The sequence below is a fragment of the Melospiza melodia genome, chromosome 3 (assembly GCF_035770615.1).
Source record: "Melospiza melodia melodia isolate bMelMel2 chromosome 3, bMelMel2.pri, whole genome shotgun sequence".
Classification (NCBI taxonomy): Eukaryota; Metazoa; Chordata; class Aves; order Passeriformes; family Passerellidae; genus Melospiza; species Melospiza melodia.
The window spans coordinates 125407808-125428357 of NC_086196.1; the positions used below are offsets into that span (position 1 = coordinate 125407808).

General features: G+C 35.7%; 1 protein-coding gene across 3 annotated transcripts in view; it reads left to right on the forward strand.

Moving 5' to 3' along the window:
* The window catches only part of KHDRBS2 (KH RNA binding domain containing, signal transduction associated 2), a 339264-nt gene that overhangs the window by 305403 nt on the left and 13311 nt on the right, over positions 1 to 20550 (forward strand). The window contains exons 9-12 of one of the 3 annotated variants that reach the window (XM_063153003.1): positions 1776 to 1827; positions 3884 to 3935; positions 13865 to 14070; positions 20081 to 20185. In XM_063153003.1, coding sequence (XP_063009073.1) covers positions 1776 to 1827; positions 3884 to 3908 — 77 coding nt within the window. In that variant the 3' untranslated portion in view covers positions 3909 to 3935; positions 13865 to 14070; positions 20081 to 20185. Of the gene's footprint in view, positions 1 to 1775; positions 2578 to 3883; positions 3936 to 13864; positions 14071 to 20080; positions 20186 to 20550 lie in introns of those variants that run through there. The other 2 variants (XM_063153001.1, XM_063153002.1) reach the window with 2 other exon arrangements.

Genomic DNA, 20550 nt, shown 5'->3' on the forward strand with positions numbered 1-20550 from the left:
ATACTACCAAAAGGACTGTACATTTCACCTTTAGATGAAGGTACTTCAATCTGGACAATGGTAAGGGGACTAAAAAGGAACCAGAAATTGGTCTTTGTGTTGTACATTTACTGAATATTTTTACTACTTCAGTCATTTTCATTTACATAAATGAAGCTTTTCTTTTTCATATAATCTTTCTTGTCCCCAAGGCCTCTCTGCAAATGTAGTAACACTTCAGCAAAGGGTAACTGAAGCTGGAAAAAATTTACAGCAAGATGCCATTTTTAAAGGGTGTAATCATATATACTGCAGAGGCAAGATTTTTGAATTCGCTATACAGAAACTTATTCCCTGTAGGAATGAGAGACCTGAGGATTTAGAACCATATCATATTGGCTGCCACTTCTTTAACCCTCTAGGCAGTAGCTTTCCACAGCAAACTTTGGTTTCATGTGACCATAAAACCCCTGGTTTTCAAAAGGGAACATCCTGAAGAACTCGAAGAGAAAGAAAATAAATGGAGTGCACAAAAAAATCACAGTAGGAGTGTTTCTTGCTCCATAACAAGATCAACTGCTATCAGATCCTTTCCAGAGATGCCCACTCCATTCATGCTAGCCTGAACTCACTTTAGCTCTACAGCTGCTGCTCCCCTCATACCTCAAGGCCATGACATAATGAAGAGTAGTTGCAGAGAAGACATCTTGCAGAGAAGAAATAACGTTCAGAATTTTAGCAAGGTTTTTATGTTTTCTATTTTCATTTCTCATAGCCACATATTTTTGCAAAAGGAATATTTGATACCTGATTTAACCATTTAGGTTTTTTTTGCCTTATGACAGCTACTTATGTTCTTAGTGGCCAGTGGTCAGCAGTCATTAGCAAAAACAAGATGCCAGCAATGCTGCACTCTGGCATGATATAATACACTGCAGCTTGTGCATTTCCAATTTAGTCATTCTAAATGTGATCAGTTGAAGTCAGTGGAAGACAAAACCAGAAATCATTTGATGACTCACTGGCTGATTTAGGAGATAATTCGAGTTTTGGGTTCAACTGCTGGACCAGGACTGTAGGGAGTTTACTGATTGTGCTTTTGGGAGGGTTAAATTCCAGAAATATCATGTCAGGTAGGAATAAGAAGATTTGTAGAAGGAATGTAAAAACTGAACTAGACTTACAGTTTTTAGCTTATTCTTCTTGAGCATATTTGATTCACTAAATGTGAAAAAGTGTTCTAAAGATACTGCAAAGTAATATCTCCTGTAGCTTCACTTCTACACATTTTTCTTCCATTATTTTCTTTCTTTCAGTCTCAAATGGAAGTTAAAAATCAAACATATCTTTCTTATCTTTTCATAATTCAACTCCTCATCTTGTTACCATACCAACTGAATTTGAACTGCATTAAATGCTGTTCAAATTTCAGCTTTAACTTAAATACTAGAGACTCAAAACATCAAATAAATTCTGAACTGGCAGACTGATGCAGTGATTTTTCCAGAGCTGACTGTACCGCCAACACAGTAGTTATTCATTCTCTGCTGAAAGTGAAGGAGTAAGGCTTTTTTTTCTTCCTAAGATAGACAGGTTTCCTGTGTAGAGAAGTAGGTTAGTTTTCTGTAAGTTTTGTTGTGGGAGGATAAAGAAGTGGATGATAACACCATCCTCATTTCGTTTTCTAAAGCTTTCAGCCAGAGCCCTCAAGAATTTTGATAGCTATTAGCAGTGGCATCCCTTTGTTCTTTCAATTTTAGATATTTACAAAACTTGTTTTTCTCTTCTGTTTTTAGCACAAGAAGAATGGGCCACAACCCGTTCCAGCCTAAAGGCACCACCTCCAAGGTCAGCCAGAGGGGGATACAGGGAACACCCCTATGGTAGATATTGAAGGTCCTCCTCATCTGTGACCTCATCTCAAAGACAATTAATAGCCTGTGGTCTCCACATAAACAGCAACAAGACAAGTAATAGTCCATTTCTTTTCTATCCTAGGAATTACTGCTCATTATTATCCTATGTACTACTTGTATTTCCTATAACATTGGCGTGACATTGGCATTAGTATTATTTTATAACACGGACTTAAAAAAAACAGAGACAAAAAACCTTTGGCAAACATTGTCTATAAACTATTCAAAGATGATGTTCTGTTGGTTGTATTCATTGCTGTGTGTAACTAAAAAGCATGACACTGTTACAGCTCTTGAGTCTCTCTACATACTAGTTAAGGCTGAGTTTCTGTTTAGGGTTGCTGAAAGACTGTAATATGATTTTTTTTTTTTTATCCAGACAATAATCAAGCTGTAGATAAGATGTTTTAACCTGTCTTTTTTAATATATGTTAGTTTAGATTAAGATGCTCGATATTAAGTTTGTAAATTTAATTTTAAATGCTGTTTTAATGGGGTTGAAAACAAGCAGCTACTGTATGTATGTAGCTAACTGAAGTTGTTCAGTGTTTTAACCTGTATTTGTTTAAAAAAATCACTTAAAGTTCCATGTGTAAGCTTCTCTAAATAGGAAACCATAATTTTGTCAAATATGTTTGCCATAATTTGTCAATAAAGCTGAAACCTTTTGTAACAAACTAAATTTGGAATTACTTGTTTTCTAGCTTTAAATGCCTGCTTTATTTCTTTTTCAAGAGATGCCTAAAATGTTTTTATATAAAAATTACAAAAATGAACCCAAGCCTGTTTTAAGATTTTTTGTGTAAGACTTTAAAAGTTGTATTAATAACTTCTGGTTGTTAAATAATATAAAAGTTAACAAACTAAACTGTTACATGAATCATGGTTAGTATCCACTAATGTATAACATGTTAATGGAAAAAAATGCTTTAGAACAATAAATGGATTTTAAACTATCCTTTAAGCTTGATCTTGCTAAACACAAACTCTGATTGACTTGTTTGTATTAGCATGTCTCTCGTGAGAATGTAATGGAGTTTAAAGAGGTAAGAATACCACTTACCACTGTTAGACTGTCTAAATGCTAGTTCTTCAACCTTTGAGTTTCCCCGCACATTAAATATCCCATTCAACATGTAAGCATTGCATAGATTCACCTATTTGTTTTCACTCAGAGGAGTGCGTTGACTGCATTTTTCGTAGTATATAACAATTTGTCTTGATAAACAAATCATCAGTGTCACTGCCCAGCTGTTGGTACTCAACTTCAAAAACTTTATTTGTAATTTTCAGTGCTAAATATCACCGCCCTTGAAGGCAGTTTAGAGGGCTGATATTTCTTTTGAGACTATCAGACTTGATGGCTGATGATTGTTAAGGAAATATGTCGCAGGACTCAAAGGATGACTAAACGTTAAACAGGTAACACTAATAGTAACTCTGTAATTTTGAGTATGCAACAGTAATGTAAAATATTCTCAGTTATTAAGTTACTGATAGTTAAAAAAGTAAACCTACCAAAAGATAACAAATAGGTATATAGGCTATTAAAACAGCTAATTAACATTAACTAGTGACAACAAAATTATTCTACAATATATAACCCTCAAGGTAATAAACAGAACTAAAATTAACAATAATAGTAATGCAACTCTTGCTAACAACAAATATATAACCTAAATTTTGATGAAGAAAAAAAAAAAGAACAGAAGACTTGATGGTAGGGATGCCAAAACTGTTAATCCTTTCAGTACAGTCTTTTTGTTTACAGTGGCTTTTTGTCAATGTGATTGGTTTACTTTTTTGATGCGACTAAAGTACAGGCCGATTGCTGTTCAGTTTGTGAACAAAATCTCTTGCAGCTGGAGTTGCATGCTAGCTCTGTTTGAATAGTTTATGATGAGTATGTTTTGTCCTTTGAAGTGTTAAAGTGAATTTAGTGGGCTACGTGATGGTTACATTGAGTTTATTCTGTCTCACTATTTCAGGGACTCACAGGCACTGGACAGCTAAGCAGCAGATCTGCTGGGAGGTGGTCAGGTAAGCTCTGCTGCATCTCAGGGGGTTTTCCTATTTCCTGTTTTATCTCTGCATTTGTTTTTTACTAACACACAAAAATGTATTCAGCTACAGTTATAAAAAAAAATGTCTTTCCAGCAATTTTTCTCTGTGTATCAGCATAGTGATCATGGTATAATGGCAATCAAAACATTTATGTGTGTGTTATGATACTTCTTCATTCCAATAAAAAAAGTCCTGTCATGTCTAGCCTTTTAGTGGTAAATATTAAGATGGTGTACTTTTTAACTGCTCTTGCTGAAAACAGGAGCTTCTGTTTATTAAAAGCATGCCTACATTTTGGCTTGTCACATAGCAAAGAAAAATGCAATGCTAGATTGTCTTTGCTTCTGAAAATATTTTACATTTCTTCCTATGAAAATTGTATCTGTGTAGAGACAGGAAGTTTGTTATTTATTCTTATGCTTGGTTTTTCATTTTTATTCTTTAGAATGGCAGGGACATTTAGGTATTATTATGCAATGGCATGAATGGAAGCATTACTTATATTTCTCTGTTATATACCTTTAAACATAAAGGCTCTTAAATAGACTTCAGTTGATATTTGAGATTTTTGACTGAAGACAAATGTCATTGCTGGAAACAAAAAAAATTCAGCTCAGTTACAACTTTGTCCGTGGACTCAGAAGTGTGAATCTAATCACAATACAAAAAGTACAAATTCTTGTCATCATTCTTAACTACATAAGATCACACAAATACACAATCCTAGACACATTTATTACTCTGGCATCTTTTCCCATGACTGTGGTCTGGATGATGTAACATTTTCCAGGTTTGGTGGTATTCAACAGTTACTTACAAACCACAAGTTATATTGTATAACAAGATATAAAGGGTTTAATTTTCCTCTCCAAAGACTTGCCTCAAGATCTTTATAAATTGTTTTTATTGATGTGCTACAACCACCCTACAGACCAAAGTGATATAGTATGGCATTAAGGTTTTTCTCCATGTTACAGTCACATCAGTGTGAGTGTACCACTGTAGGAAAATCTTGCATCTACCCCCCCTTGCATGTAATTACACTAATTTGCTTTGGTCAGTATATATCTCTACAGAAAAGAAAATACTTTCCATTGCTATAAATAGTTTTATGCTGGTATAACTGTGATTATAGATTATTATGTATTATAGATTATACTATATAACTATTCCAGGAAATTCTTCTATGCCTTGCTGAAATGATTAATAATACAAAGCTGTGATCAGGTCATACCTGATGTAAGTGAGATCCAGGGCAAAGTAGATAGAATTAATTTCTCAGTTGTGCATCACATTTTATGTGAGGGTAACTACTGTGAACTCCTTGAGGATGGACTTCAATAAATAAAGCTTTATAGCAGAGCAGTGTCCTTTAGTATTCCTGTCTCCAAGTCTACTTTGTAGCCATTACTTGTTTAAATTTAAAAAATGGCAGAAAATGTCAGTAAAATGATGTTCTGTGAAATATTCTTACATAAGAAATATTTTGAAAAAGTAGGTTAAGTCAGTGCAAGCAAACTGTTTATGCAAACATTTTTCCTATTGATTTTCAGGAAAATAGTGTGAAAAATTACCCAAGACTGCATGTGCTGTTCAGTGCTAGCTAAAAGTATATTTCACTACTGTTTCTGAAGAAGCCTTGCAGTTAATCACCTATGCCTTAAGAAAAGCATAAAATTTATTAATTTTTTAGAGAGTAACAAGACAGTGTGATTATTCTAACTAACAGCTGTGTTCAGGTCTTCCATGAAAAGCTGTGACACATTCCACACATTCACCATCAGGTCAACCACAATTCTGAGGTCCTGAAAACTTATGTGGACCACCAGAAAACGTAATTTCACTCATGCTACAGATCACTCCAAGACACTTGTCACCAACCAAACATTTTGTCTGGCTTAACTCACTTACCAATTAATTTAGTTTTGTTTGCAATACAAAGAAGAAAGCAATGTAAAATACCAAAATAAATAATTGAAAAAACACTGGGAAAGGGAAGTTAAAAATGCAAAATTTTTGTCCAAATATTTCTAAGATTTTTTTTTGTCTGTGTTGTCTTCATATGTAGAACAGTTTGGTCTTTAGAAGACAGTAGTGCTATATGGGTTTTTTGCATTTCTTTAGTAGTTAAATCAGCAAATTCTGTTTTGTTTGGAGCCTTGTTGCATGTATTCAAGAGTCATTCTAACTGAAAAAAATTAGGTATTTCTAGAGCAGCAACTTTTGTTAGAAAATTAAGTAGCACCATATAACTCTTTCCTATTTGGCTTATCTTACAGTGTTTAAACAAAGATCTTAAATCTTCCTATGAATAAATGAAGAGCCTCAGGAAGCACAGTGTATCTGACCTCACCACAGAGGATATTGGCAATGTTTCTGTAGCCTAATGAGGTTCTCAACCTCCATTCAGAGTGACGGAGCTACAGGCACAAAGCCAAGTGATCTCTACCCCCTTACTCTATGCCCTTCCCATAGCCCAGCCACAATTACTCCACTTTATTTAGGCACGTGCTGACTTCCAAACTGCCTAACACTGATGTTAGTGATGGGGAGAGAGGGCATGAGGAGCACATCCCTGTGCCTGTGGTAGCTCTGAGGAGATGGGTGTGCAGACCTTGTGAGTGAGCACGGCAGGATGGAAGGGGCTCTGTCTGCATTGCCAGGGAGCTGCCAAACCACAGCCAGGACTGAGCTGCTGAGCTGCATATCAGGAACTGAGTAAAGCAACCAAGTTACCATTAGGATCAGGATAATTAACATATATGAGTGCACCCGTTGAAAGGCTTATTATTTCATCCTGATAATATGGATTTATGGTAGTCCTCATGAAATACCATCCATGATTATTATTTGAAGGTTGAAATCAAGAACAAGTAACCAATGTATTGTGTTCAAATAAAAACCTATTTGGTCTACAATAGTGATGTATTTCCTTCATGTTTGACAGTAACAGTGTTGTTTTGTGAACTTCTTTCTAAGAAGTCCAAAGTCTTGCAAGATTCAAATATTGCAGCTACAAAATTATAAATGGAGGTAAAGGAGAATCATCAAATTAGCTAAACATTGGAGTGAAAAAGTCTTTGACATTGACTGAAAGAAGCCTGTGATCCATTAAGGAAAGGAAGCCCTAGAACATTTTCCATATTGTATTGCATTAACATGCAGAAACAAGTCGAGACTGTATAAAGGTTAAGTAGGGACAGCACTGGATATCAGTGTTCTTCCTGCAGCCTTCCTAGAGATAACTCATATTCTGTAAAGCTAACTGGTAAATTTCCTTTTGTTTATGGAAAAATACTGTGTAAAAGGAAAGGGCAACTGAGAAACTCTACCTAAATTTTCTTAAATAGCTACATATTTTGGCAGAAAATTGTTCTCCTGTTGTCTTCTGTAATTTCTTTTGTGACAGAAATACCAGATCTAAACAAGATTATAATCTCCTTAAACAATCTGTTTGCTAACAACTTCTTAGCAAAGATGTTAAAGAAAACAAGTTTGGCTTTTTTAATAAGTATTACCTGAATACTTCTATAATGTTGTGGAACTTCAATAAATGGCTCAAGACTGCAAGAAGATAAGGCAGTTTGGGGAAAATATTCATAAATTCAGAATCACAGAATAGGTTATAAATGAATCCTAAGTGACAGAGAACCAATTTATCCCTATATCAGAATCTATGGATTTTTAGGGATCAGGAGGACTGAGTTGATTTGTAGATCCGTTTTTTTTCAAGGTAGGATTAAAAAAAAAATTATTTCACTTACAAAGGTTTTACAGAAAAATAAAGTCTATAATTTGAAAGGTTGGCTGTAGTTAATGTCCAAAGAATAAAGATGATATTTGTTATTATTTCCTGTCATCCTCTGTTGTCAGCAGATTAATCAAAGTACAAAAAGAACCCAAATTAAAAAGTAAAATCACAGGAAAAACTGAAAAATATTTGAACATTGAATGGAAAAATAATGCTAATGTCTTCTGAAATTTTTTGTCCTCCATTAAAAACTCAGATGCACTCCGTGACTTCTGTCAGTTATTGAAACCCAAGAGTTATCAGAAAAAGTGTCACATTATCCATTTTCCTGTACTGGTCTGCTGAGATAGAACAGACACAAAGGTAACTTTCTCAAACCAGTTATGGCTGCAGAGATGATCACCATCATCCACTCTGTTCTTAGCTAATTAAATTTTTCTAGTCATTACTGTTTATCATTGGAACCCTTCAGAAAGTTATGAAATCATTAAGCCTTTTCTTTTCCTTCAATTGGTTTTGCTTCTGGTCCTGGCAGTCAGATGCTAACATTCATTTGAAACATTAGGGAAAATGATTCCTACTGAAAGATTTGCTGATCTACATAACTATTAGACAATTTATGAGCTTTGCTCCTGAGAATGCTGGCATCTTTTGGTGGCGACATTGTGTACAGTATTTATGTTCTGAAACCATGGAATCTGAAGATGAACTGTGCCTGCCAATATGAGTACAGGAAAGATTTTCTGTCCTTTCACAGTCTCTGGTGGACTAAGTTATTTTTATTACATCTTGGCAGAACATGTTGAAGTATATCTCTAAATTGTGCATATCTGGAACAAAGTCTTCATTCTCAAAGAGAAGCAATTTTTGTCAACTTAAGCATAAGAAATACAGATTTATAAAATACAGATTTCTACTAAAAACATGTTACTGATTCAAAGGGTTTTTTTCTTATATAAATCCTTTTAAAAGGCTGTGTTGTGCAGTTCTTGAAAGACATAAATGCCTCCTTTCCTAGAATAATTGAGTTAATTTTGAAACTTAGTGTGCTTTACCAGAGAAGAGCAAGATTTGTTGAAAATGCAGTTGTAGACCTATTTCAAATATGTAAATCAGAAGGAAGGTTTATTGGAAGAAGATCACACCCATGCTGTAATGGTATAGGTCATTATTCACATATTAAAAAGATAAATATGAAAGGAAAAGATGTGCAGTTGATCATCTGCATGTGCCCTAAGAACTTTTCAAGCTGCTATGTGGAAACAAACAGAACTTTCTAAAATCTTTTCACAACATTTGTATGTACAAGGAAAATAGAAATGCTTCATTACCCTGATAAGAGTAGAATTAATTATGAAAATGATGTTTCTTGTTTATTTCTGTGGCTGCTGTACTTTATTGATTTAATGGGGGTATAGTTTCTTGTTGTACAGTATTAATATACAGTGTGAGAATAGCTGTTTCTGTCTTGTTTGGCGCTGTTGTTGCCATGCTGGATGCATTAGCTCATGATGGATGGCTCACTCAGAGGAAAGCAGTGGATACTTCTGTTACATGCCCTTGCCCTTCACACTGTGTCACCACCACCAAGTGAGAGGTGCAAACCGCTGAGCTGCTCATCTGTGACTCAGCATTTGGGTGGGCTTGCTTTCTTTGCTTCTGCACAGCACACACAACAACCTGAGCAGATATTTTGTATCATGATTTACTGTATTCACTTTTAACTCCACATTCATTGCTCAGCTAATAATTAACTGTTTATCTTCCTGAACCTTATAACAATCCTGTACAACCATTGGCAAAATTCAGTGAAAAGGTCTTGCTAATGCAGCTTCTTTCTTTTTCATTTATTTTTTCACTTTTTTTTCTCTTCTTCCCAGAAGAATATAATGTTTCATATACCAATTTTAGCTGAAAAGATAATCAAGGACACTGTCATTCAAATGAAATGCAGCTATTTGCTAATAATACAGGAATTTAGTGTGGCATTCTCTGAGTATTTAAAACTGATAGGTTTCTTTTTATTATTCTGTATGGTATTTTGAGTATTTAATGCCTTTTTAATATCTGGTTTAGAATTCATGATGTAAAGATACAAACAACTGACAGGAATGTTGTATTCCATTGAATTCCTGTTAAGCAAAGTAGCTTTCTGCTGGAGAATTTAATCCTGCAGATTTTACTCAGGTATCATATACTAAAAATCCCTGCTGACATCAAGGACTGAAAAGGGAAGATGAAATTCAGAATGTGATCTGTATTCAGTTTTATAATTTAATTAAATTCAAACAGAACACTTAGCTGTGAAGGACTGGACTGTATTATTCCAGCCCATGTCCTGCTTAGCATCAGTGTGAAATAACTTTGATCCAGGAAGAGTACTTTAGATACAGTACCATATCAAGATTTTACTTTTCATGTCATCATAACCAATTTTCCCACATGTAGGAAAAATATTTCGTTGAAGGTACTTGCTTGGCACTGTTGCTGGCTCAAATCTCAACTTGGCAATCCAGTTCATCTGTTCATGGTAGTCACCACTTTATTTTCATAGCAACTATCAAATTTCTGAAAGAGGCACATTACTTTTTGTATCACTGAACTTGATTGCAGATGTAAGGCAAAAGTGGGTTGCCCATTAGACTGTGAAGGCATGTGGGATACGTGCTTTAGGTAACCTAGTGCTCATTTAAAAGAGCTGTGGGCATCCCAATAATGCTGCATAGTCCTTAAAAGCTGAAATAGCACCTACAGAGCTTAAAAGAAAATTGTTGCACTGAAGTCAGAATACTTACTAAAGGCAGCAGGTATTTATTTCAATCTCTACCTTATAATGGAGAATTAGAAAAACAGTGAAGCTGCATGATTTGGCTAAGGTCACTCAGCAGGTCCAAGTGATATAATAAAGGGCAATTGGCAGAGCAGCAGGTGAGGGGAAGAAGTTGCATCTGAAAACGAAGCATGGGATACATTCTGAGCTGGGATTTGTTTTGAGAACTGAACTCCCTTGTCCACAGTGCAGTTGTGCTGTCATCACTTGGTGCCTGCTGGACTTTAGCAGGCAATTGGTTGAAGCCACAGCAGAATCTGTGTGTACCAGATTTACACTGAAGAAGCCTGTTATTATTATCTTTATCAATTTCCTTTATAACCCCTATTTTTCTATAGCTGTATCACCTGTTGCCATGGTAAGTTTCTCATGCTGTTTGTCTTTGATAAACAAGAAGGACATCTCAAAACACAAATAAAGGCTTGAGACACCTGGTAATAACCAATGTCCTCCCCATAGCACTGAGCACATTGGACTGGACCCTAAAAACCTACATATTTTTAAAGTTTATTGTGCTGGCAGTTTTAGAAATAACAGAAGTTTTATTTTATACCAATTTAGGGATAATTTTAGATTTGGAGTAGTTAGTTTGGGTTTTTCTACTTTGGAGTCTGCTTAGCTAAAGTAATGGAAATAAGGCACCTGATTTTCTAATACATAGTCAACCAAAAATAACCCTAAGAATGTATTTAAGGATCTAGAAAGCAAACAGTTTTTTGCTATAATAACACTTCATACCAGATTCTTCATCTGGACTTACTTCAATGAATCATTCTTATTCATAGCTCTCACAGATACTGAGTACAGAACAAGCTATAAAGTATAATTTACCATGCCTCCATTTTTCTGGTAAATATACTTTTGGAAGGCTGGCCATATTATTTACCATTAAGATGTTCTGTAAATACCACTGTGTCCTCTTCAAGATGATGAATTTTCAAGATGGTAAATTTTCCAAGATGGGTATGTGCTCAACCCAAGGATTTTGGTCAAAATGCTAAACAGTTCAGAAAAATAATATTTTTTTTCTGTCAGACCTAGAAAAAAATGTTTGGGGTGCATGGTGAAGAGGTCAGGAGAAATATGTAGAACAAGCAAAAGCTCTGTATGTATTAGCAAATTAGACAACACCAGAATGATCCTATCTCAGATTTATTTTCCCAGTGCTCATATTTGTAATTGCAGTCTTGCCTAAAGTACAAGTTGATATCTGTGGAAATGTATAAGGGCTGAGTGCGTAAATTGGCTCTTAGCCACAGAACCACTGGCAGACATTCCAGTGATTTGGAGGGTGTTTAATGGAAAACAGCTGAGTTTGGCTAAAACAGAGGAATGGATTATATTACCTTTCAGCATCTCTATCAGCAGTTTTGTGTGAGGGTAGACAAATTGCTCAAAGTAAAAGCCTGCTATTGTTGTGGGTTTTGTTATCTTGAATTCTTTCAAAGACTTTTTGGATCTGATTTTCACCAGTTACAAGTGTCATCATCAGGTGTGCCTGACTGTAAAGTGCTGGTTGAGGTTAGGTACAAGCCTTGGCTTTTGCAGACGATGTAACAGTGTTGAATGTTTTCTTTTAAATCAGGAACATAATAAACAATTAGTTACATTTATGAGGTACTATTACCACAAATGACATAGAAAGCCAACTGCAAAAGTCATAATTTTTTCAAGAAAAATTAAAGTTTTGAATTGAGTTCAGACATTTAATAAAGGAAAAAACACACTGAATAATGAGGATAAAACAAATATTGAAAAGCTCTTCTTTCAGTGATCTTTCTTAAGTATGAAATCAAGCAGAATAAAAAAAAAAACAGCCATTTTAAACTCAATGGTTGAAGCAAAAAAAAACCCATCAACCTAACAAAATTTGACTCAGACACTGACTACACCAAATCTATACATGACAAGACCTGAATTTGGGTTTCACTGACCTGTAACTGATAGTTAACTAACTTCACAGTGCTTGGCTTACTTTAACTATTCATTTTGTAAGCCTGATGCTTCTATCCACCTAATAGTTTTCATCAAAGAAAAATGTTTCCAAGTTTATGAAAAGGTCTACACAATTTGCAAGTTGAGGTTTCCTGTATCATAGACTTCCTTGGGATCTAAGGAATTCCCCTGAGTGACCCAAAAATTATTTTCTGATTCTTTCATGAAAATCTGTTTGTTTTGGATAATATCATGAGACACCCACAAAGTTGTTGCTTGCCAACTCAATAAACTTGGTAGGAGCTGTAAAAAGATGTCTATATTCCCCTACTCCGCTGATCAGAATTTTTTCCTTCTATGTGAAATTACCTTGGTGTAACACTTGGGGAAATACAGAGCACATTCATTACCTAGCTTCAAATAACTACTTTTGCTGCTACAGGTACCTAAAGTAGCTACACATTCCATGTGATCTTTGCATACAGGAAATAATTCAGGGTATCTAAGCCAGATGCTCTAAAACACTCTCTGGATGTTGGCTCACTGAAGAAAGAAACTAATGTGTTTTAAAAATTCCTCCCTCTCTGGCCTGAATCTTTAAATTTTCTGACAATTCATTTATTCTAATAAGAATTTATTTTAATTAGTCTTTCATAGGCCTGATTTTGTTAATATTATCAAGAAATGAACCGCAACTGCAACTGAACTTGTTTTTACAAGTTCCCATTCTCATCCATACCAACACTGAGAATTAATTTACTCTGGAAGAATATAATTTCTCTGCTTTAATATCTGCATAATGAGTGTTGATGTTCATAAAATTCACCCCCACAAACCTCCTTTTTATATTAGATTGCCAAAAGCACACTCATACTACTGTGCATGGACTATGAGCCTTCATCTCAAGTAGGTGATTGCAGGTACAGAAAAGGTATTGAGGCAGCACCTGATGTACCTGTAGCAGTATAAAAATTAAGAATTTAGATGAGGAATCTAAAGAACCACGAAAAAACCCCCAAAAACCAACCAAAGAAGCAAATACAAGTGTTTAGTTGTTCCTTTGCCTCTTTTTTGCTCTGTTGTTCACACTCATCATTTTAGAGATCCTAAGCAGGTCAGGCAGTCCCATTCTACATGTGTTTTGCAGGGAACAGGAATGTGTTAGAGCTGTATAGCAAATTCCATTGTGTTTTGTAACTGCATTATCTCATAGCTTGCAGAATTTGGAAGGTAATGTCTTCCAAGAGTCTTCTGTCATCAGAACTATAACCCTGTGTCACAGAGATGCTATGTGAAGCTACTTAGGTCATTTAAGCAAAAATATTAATGTGACAACTAATTCTATGTTCTTTATTGAATATGTCTACCCAACTTTATCTTGATTTTCAGATTTTTGGAGCCTTAGGGAAGTACTGTACCTTTTGAATGGTGTTCAGGGAATTGAGAGTGCTCAACATCATTTGCAATAAATCACTTGCTTCTGAAGGACAGCCTCAGGTTGGAACTCTCCACAGCCCTGAGTTCTGGACCTACCATTACCACCTTCTCTAGGATATGCCACCACTCAGATTTATAATGATCTTCCAGTCTATAAGGTGAGCTCTAGTATTCTTCTATATGGTTTTAGTTTATGTAAAATGTGAGATAATTAGGTCACATCAGTCTGCAAAGAATAGAATTATTTTAAACTAGTTCATATTTTGTTTGCCATTGTAAAAGAGCTTATGCAGAGATGCGTATGATGCTTGTTACTTTGAGACAGGACAGTTTGATTATGTATCTAAATTCTTACACTTTTTCTGTCATAAAGAAATATAACAATTTATCATCTTCTCACAGAAGCAACACAATAATAAATAAACTGTATTTTTGCAGTGTGTTGAGCATCAAAAATACTTGAAGAAATTGTCTCCCCTTGGCATAAGTCAACCTTTGAGACAGTATGTGAAAACTAAATTTTGCAGATTCTGGGGTTTTTTTTGCTCTGTTCTCCACTTGTTCATCTCTGAAAATATTGGTATCTTCTTTGAGCTACTGTGAATTCATTTATTAAGGTTTATATTGTTCAGTTACTGTAGCATTGTTGCTACAAACGATGGACAATGAAAATCTGTTAGAAAGAAAACAACAGCAGCAACCATTTGGATGGGAAAGAAAACAAAAAAGGGCCATACCATTAGAGTTTAGGACAGACACAAGTATTTAATTCAATCTTATATCCAGAATGAGTTAGTTCTTTTGGAGAAAAGGGTAGTAAGTGGTCCTGTAGTTAGAGGCTATGTTCTCTTGTATATGCTGAAGAACATAATGTAATTATATTGGAAATTATAAATCTAACATTTCCTAAATCCTTCAAGCTAAATACTGAGTTGTATTTTTCTGTAATAAGCTTGTATACATCCATATGTCATAGAAAAGTACAATTATAATTATTAAAAGTACAAGTGTAATTATTGCATTTAGTTATTAGAAATGAACCTGTTTCTTCAGCAAAGAGCACGTGAAACCAAAGACCATTGTCACTTGCTGTTGGTAGCTAGTGCATCCAGAAGGTCTCAGCTCACAGAATCAGCATCAGTAGCTAATGTGGAGTCCTGCTGTAGCTGGACTCAGCTTCATTTCCTACACCCTGGTGCAAGCACAGTCCTTCCCTTGTTTCTCTTGACTGCACACCAGAAATGGACCTGAAGTGTTCCCTGAGGAACAGCATGAAGTCCCCATGTGGGACCCCATTCCCTGTCACCGTGTCTTAAAAAAGGGGTGGGGCTTTTCTGCCCACGCTAATTTTGGGTTCCAGTATTGCAAATGGTAATAAAAATTTGAACTATACCCTGTTTTAGACATGGATGTTTTTTTTCTCTACAGAGAAGGAGCTAAAAGAATGTGGCCAGGAGCTACTCAAGCCTAGCACTGCTCTAGACTGGAGAAAAAAACACCCTGGATTTTTCAATATTCTGTCTCCTGGCTAGAGCTGGAAATAAACCCTAGGTGACAGTATTCACACTCCAGTTTTATGTAGGTTGTGAGTGAGATAAAGAAATATGCAGCTTTCTTAAGGGTTTACTAAGATTGTATTTAAGTGTGCTACCACTGTAAATAGTAATCTAAAGCTCTTGGAAATATTTTTTTATTATTATTCTTTTTGCTTTGCATATAGCAAATGGAAGAAGAAGGGGGAAACTGCACTACATCACAGAATACTATTCATCAGAACCAAAATACTTTTACTTAGAGCCCAAACTCTTAACCATTATACCACATTTCCTAAAATGGTTTACAAGGGGGACTTGGAAGTAGGTAATCATAATTGCCTAAAGGAAATGACCTAGTATTCTTGGAAACTTGAGAGTAGTAATTCCTTTAATTGCAGTAGTAACTGCAGTTTTTAATAAGTGATAAAATATTTCAGAAGGCTGGAAAGCTCTACTTAATATTCCTAGAAGATTAACAAAAGTCTATTGACGAAGAAAGGGGAAGTCTGATTTTTTTCCCCCTCCCGAGCAAGATAGAAATTTGTAGCAAAATACCAAGATTCATCTAATTACATTACTTCCTTGCATTTCTGATTTTTTTTTGTTTTCCAGCTGCATATATGTGTGTGTGTGTATATACACATATATATATACATACATATATATATATATGTACACATATATATATATATACTCGGTTACTCAGTTCAGGTCCAAAGGACTATTTAAACACTTTTCAGTTATGTGTCAAAAAACCCAAATGAGATGAAATATCCTCTACTGTTTAGAAAATGTTCTCAAATGCCTAGTGAAGACTATGTGGCTGTCTTTCAGGTAACTGAGATTGGGCAAAATTCAAAACATTTAGGGAGCAAAGTTTTCAATTTCAGTTGTGGGTGTTGCTTTCATTAAAAGCTTCAGATTGTGTATATCATGTTGTATCTTTAATAAAATTGTGCCGAGCTGGGAAGAACAAGGCATGAGGCATATGCTAGTCCTTGGAGTTTTAGGTAGGCCTGTTCCGTGCCCAATGCTCTGTTGTGAAGCAAGAAGTTGAAAAGTGGGTGTAGAGAAGCCCAGCCCAATGCACAAGAGCTCTGCTGTGAGCAGACCATCCAAGGCTTCACACTGAGCTTCTCATGCACCTCATTCACCTTGTGGAAATTGGCCCATGGAATTTCCCAGAAGTGAATTTTCTGTACTTCTGTAATTTCTGCTGATTCTTTCCTCTGAAGGCTTTGTTTTTAAATTGGTTTAGTAAAGAAATAGGATTTACTTAGGAGAAGGCACTTCCATTGATAACTCTGAACATTTTTAAAAGAGAGATTAGACACTACTTTCTATATTTGTGCACTTTTGTTTTTAGCCTGCAGCTTTCACTAGTCTCAGGTTCAGGTTCTCAAAAACCTGGAGTCAAAACCTGGACTGGCATAAAAGATGCAAATATATCTTGACCCAAACCAGCTTTTTTGTACTTCTTGTCTTGCATCTTTGTACAGATACTGTTGAAATTAATATGTTAGAGATTTTTGAGACAGGAAGCTAGTACTACTGAAAGCTCAAGAAGTACTGAAAATGCATATATCACATGAATGTTTCGCTATTAGCTGGAATTACAGCTGAAGTGAGCATCCTTTATTTTTCTAAGCATCCCTAATGGCTGGGTTATGTTGCTGTAGTCATGTACTATAATGATGGTCTACAAAACGGGTAAGTAAATGAGGAGGTAAATTGTGTAAGTATGGGCATTTTTCTCAGGATAGGTAGAATTAAATGTTGGAGAATATTCAGCCTGAAGCTAATAACATAAGACACTATGGGCCATACCAGCAATAATGAAAGCTCTCAGTTACCCCCAGTCCTTACTGGTGAGTGCTGTAGGTACATCTGTAACCCCTCTGCAGCATCTAAGTCTGGGTGTCTAATCTCTCCTTAAAACACTGATACAGAGATAAATGTTTAGCTAGGGCTGAATCTAGCCTTTAGGCTGTGTCCTGAACTCTCTTTTCTCTCAAAGTCAAATATTATTTTTAGCTTTTATTGACCTGACCATCTGACTCCACTCAGCATTTGTTTCTGGTCAAATGCACTGCACCCTGTCTAGGGCTAAACTGACTTACCAAAGAAGTTGTGTTCTTCAGGCATGAAATGGGTTTTTATTACTGAGGTCCACAGTGCAGATCATTGGAAGTTATGTAATAATATGAAGGGACATATAATTGAAAGGCTGTCAGAAGATAAAAGGGTATCTAGCTTCCCAGAGCATTCACATTGCAGCTCGTGAATCTGGCTGACATTGAAGGAGCGATTCCGTGCTCAGTGCCGGCCCCTGTGGTGGCAGCTCTGCTCCTCCTCTCTGCTGCCTGTTGAAATGTCAGAGTCTGCAGCAGAATTTAATACAGGAGTTTTCCATTAAAGACATTAGCTGCTGCATTTCACAGTTACTTCTAGCTCAGCTCACCTGCTGGGGACACAGTACATTGTCCTTGAATAGGCAGGACTGCCCTCATCCTGTTCTTCCCACTGGAGCAGCGAGAAGTAGCGTGTGAGTACATCCTGAGCAATGCACAACAAGTGAGTAACTGCAATACAGGCATATATTATTCTTGGATTTGTTTTAAATGTCAAGCAATAATACATGGGAAGTAAAAGTAAGTCTTTAACTATCCTGACATTCTCCTAAATGTAAAAAACCATAACAGATGCCTGTATTTACTACAAATAATAAAACTGGAACTTACACTAATCAAATTCAAATCCGTTCAACTGCATAATTTTCAGTGAATAGGTGCTTATAAAACACAGAATGAACTCCACAAGGGAAGGTTCATTGCTTCCTAATCAAAAGCAGTCAGCTTTAAACACCAGCCAGGTGATAGGTTTGTCATTTCTCAGCTGTGCTCTTGGAGGGAATTTGCCAAGAAGGCTTGACAGCCTTTAAACTTCACAGAGCATTTTTTGCCTGGTTTTGAACATCATGTTGAGCTACAAAAAACTCCTGGGAGACTGGGAGGAGAGGCAGAATAACACCAGCTCTATTAAAATATATTTGCTGCAATGAATGCCAAGCAGCGTTTATGGTGTGAAAAAACAAGTAATTCCTGAAAAGAAATGTTGACCCCCCCCTCAGGTCTGATTCTTTCTTGTCTAATGATGTCCAGCAACTCTGGGGGACTAAGGAGTGTCAGTGATTAATTTCCTGGATGTCAGAGAAATAAAGGCCCATAATGCATCATTAAAAGCTAGAAATCAGGGTGTCTGAACTATCATGGGGAGCTTAAAATGAATGTATTTACTGCTATGTACAATTAACAGTCCAAGTCAGAAATCATTTGCTTTCATAATTTATAACAATGGCAGCTCTCCAGTGAAAATGTATTTACAGTAGTTTTACATTGCTTTCTAGAGGCTTAGTACAAAAGGGAGAGACAAAAATTAATATGCAGCTAGGCAGTTAAAAAGAAACCTGCCTTTGAAACCTGTTCTTTCATTTTAATCAGCAGGAGCTCTGCTAAATAGGGAAAAGAATTATGGGTAGGAGGTTAGCGACTAAGTTACTGGGAGCAAATCGCTCTTGGGGGAATAAGTTTGCAGTCTGAGCAACAGAGTCTGAGCTGTGCATGACTTGGGGTGAAAAGGTCTTCTTTGTTTCAACATCAGTTGCAAGGTGGCCAACCTAAAGTCTCACAACCAAATTCCCCAACTTAAAAGTCTGTTCTCCCTTCCAATGGCAATTGTTAGACTGTGCTAAAAAAAATTTTCAGTGTCTTCTATTTCTATTTTCCAATGTCTTTCTAATGTCATTTTACATCCTCAACTTTGGGATCTCATACATTTTTTAGTAATTTTTGGTATTGGTTGAAGTCCCATTAAGCTTCCTAAATTTTTAAATGGCTTCTTGGAAGGATTTTGTTGGATATTTTTTTCTTGTAGCTTAGGTTATAAAAGTAGCACCATAAACATTAATTGAAGTGCCATTAAGCAGTAGGGCTGTTTGTTTTGGGTTGATAGAGGACATAAAACTTCATACCCTGTGGTGGAAAACAATTAGATCTGATGATGAACATCTATTAAATATACCATTACCAAACTTCTATCAGTTTAACTTTAGAAAATAGCAACCAGCTGTAGTCAAAGCATACACAAAGGATAGAAAGTAATATTTTAACTGTCATGTCATAGCCTGTTATAAATATTGTCATTTCTAATGTTTTATGCTAATGACAGTGACTAATAGTAGTCATTACCTCTGTTCATTCTCATAAAAATTTCCTCTAGAGAATATGATCACATCTAGAATGCTGTTTAAAATTAAATTTTGTTTTTCTAAAATAGATAACATAAAAATATTTAAATACTGACAGGTTTGTTAACTATTTTATTTTGTAATAGCATGTGTTCAACAACTACAGCTTTTGTTAATTGTGCCATAAGTTGAACAGACATCCCTTTTAGAAACATTTCCGGCATGCTAGTGTGTCACATCTCTGGTGTCTGAACAATGGAATAAAAGGTGAATTTCACAGAAGCCATAAAAAAAGTCTGATGCTACCCCTGTAGAGGCTTAATATTAAGAACATTGGATTTTCTCATCCGTTTCTTATTTCAGTTATGAATTCTGCTTACTTGACAGGTACAGAGTACTTCATTATGTGCACGAACAGAAATGCTTAAATGGATGAAGCAGCTATTTACGTCTGATAGGAGCTAAGTGGGACATTAAATTAATGCCAAACAAGTGAGTGCTCATTTTAGTTTTGTTATAAATGGCTGCAGCACAGCAGTAATGTGTTGACTCTTATGTGCTGACAAGTTCTATATTTCTTACAAACTTCCCTTAGAGCTCGTCGTGGAAAGACAAATTCACACTCTGCATGATGAAATTAGCAGCAGATGCATTAATAATTGAATAAGGATCTCTGGAGACACACCACAGCTCAGAAAGAGAGTTGTTGACTGGATGGTTTAAGTAGAGGCTTCTGTTTTTATATATATTCACTTACATAAGCCATGAGTTAAGAGCTGCTGCCTGTGTGTAGCCTTTGATATCAAATCCACTTCCTGCTCTTAGAAGACTTTGCAAAGTTACATTTGACAGGTCCA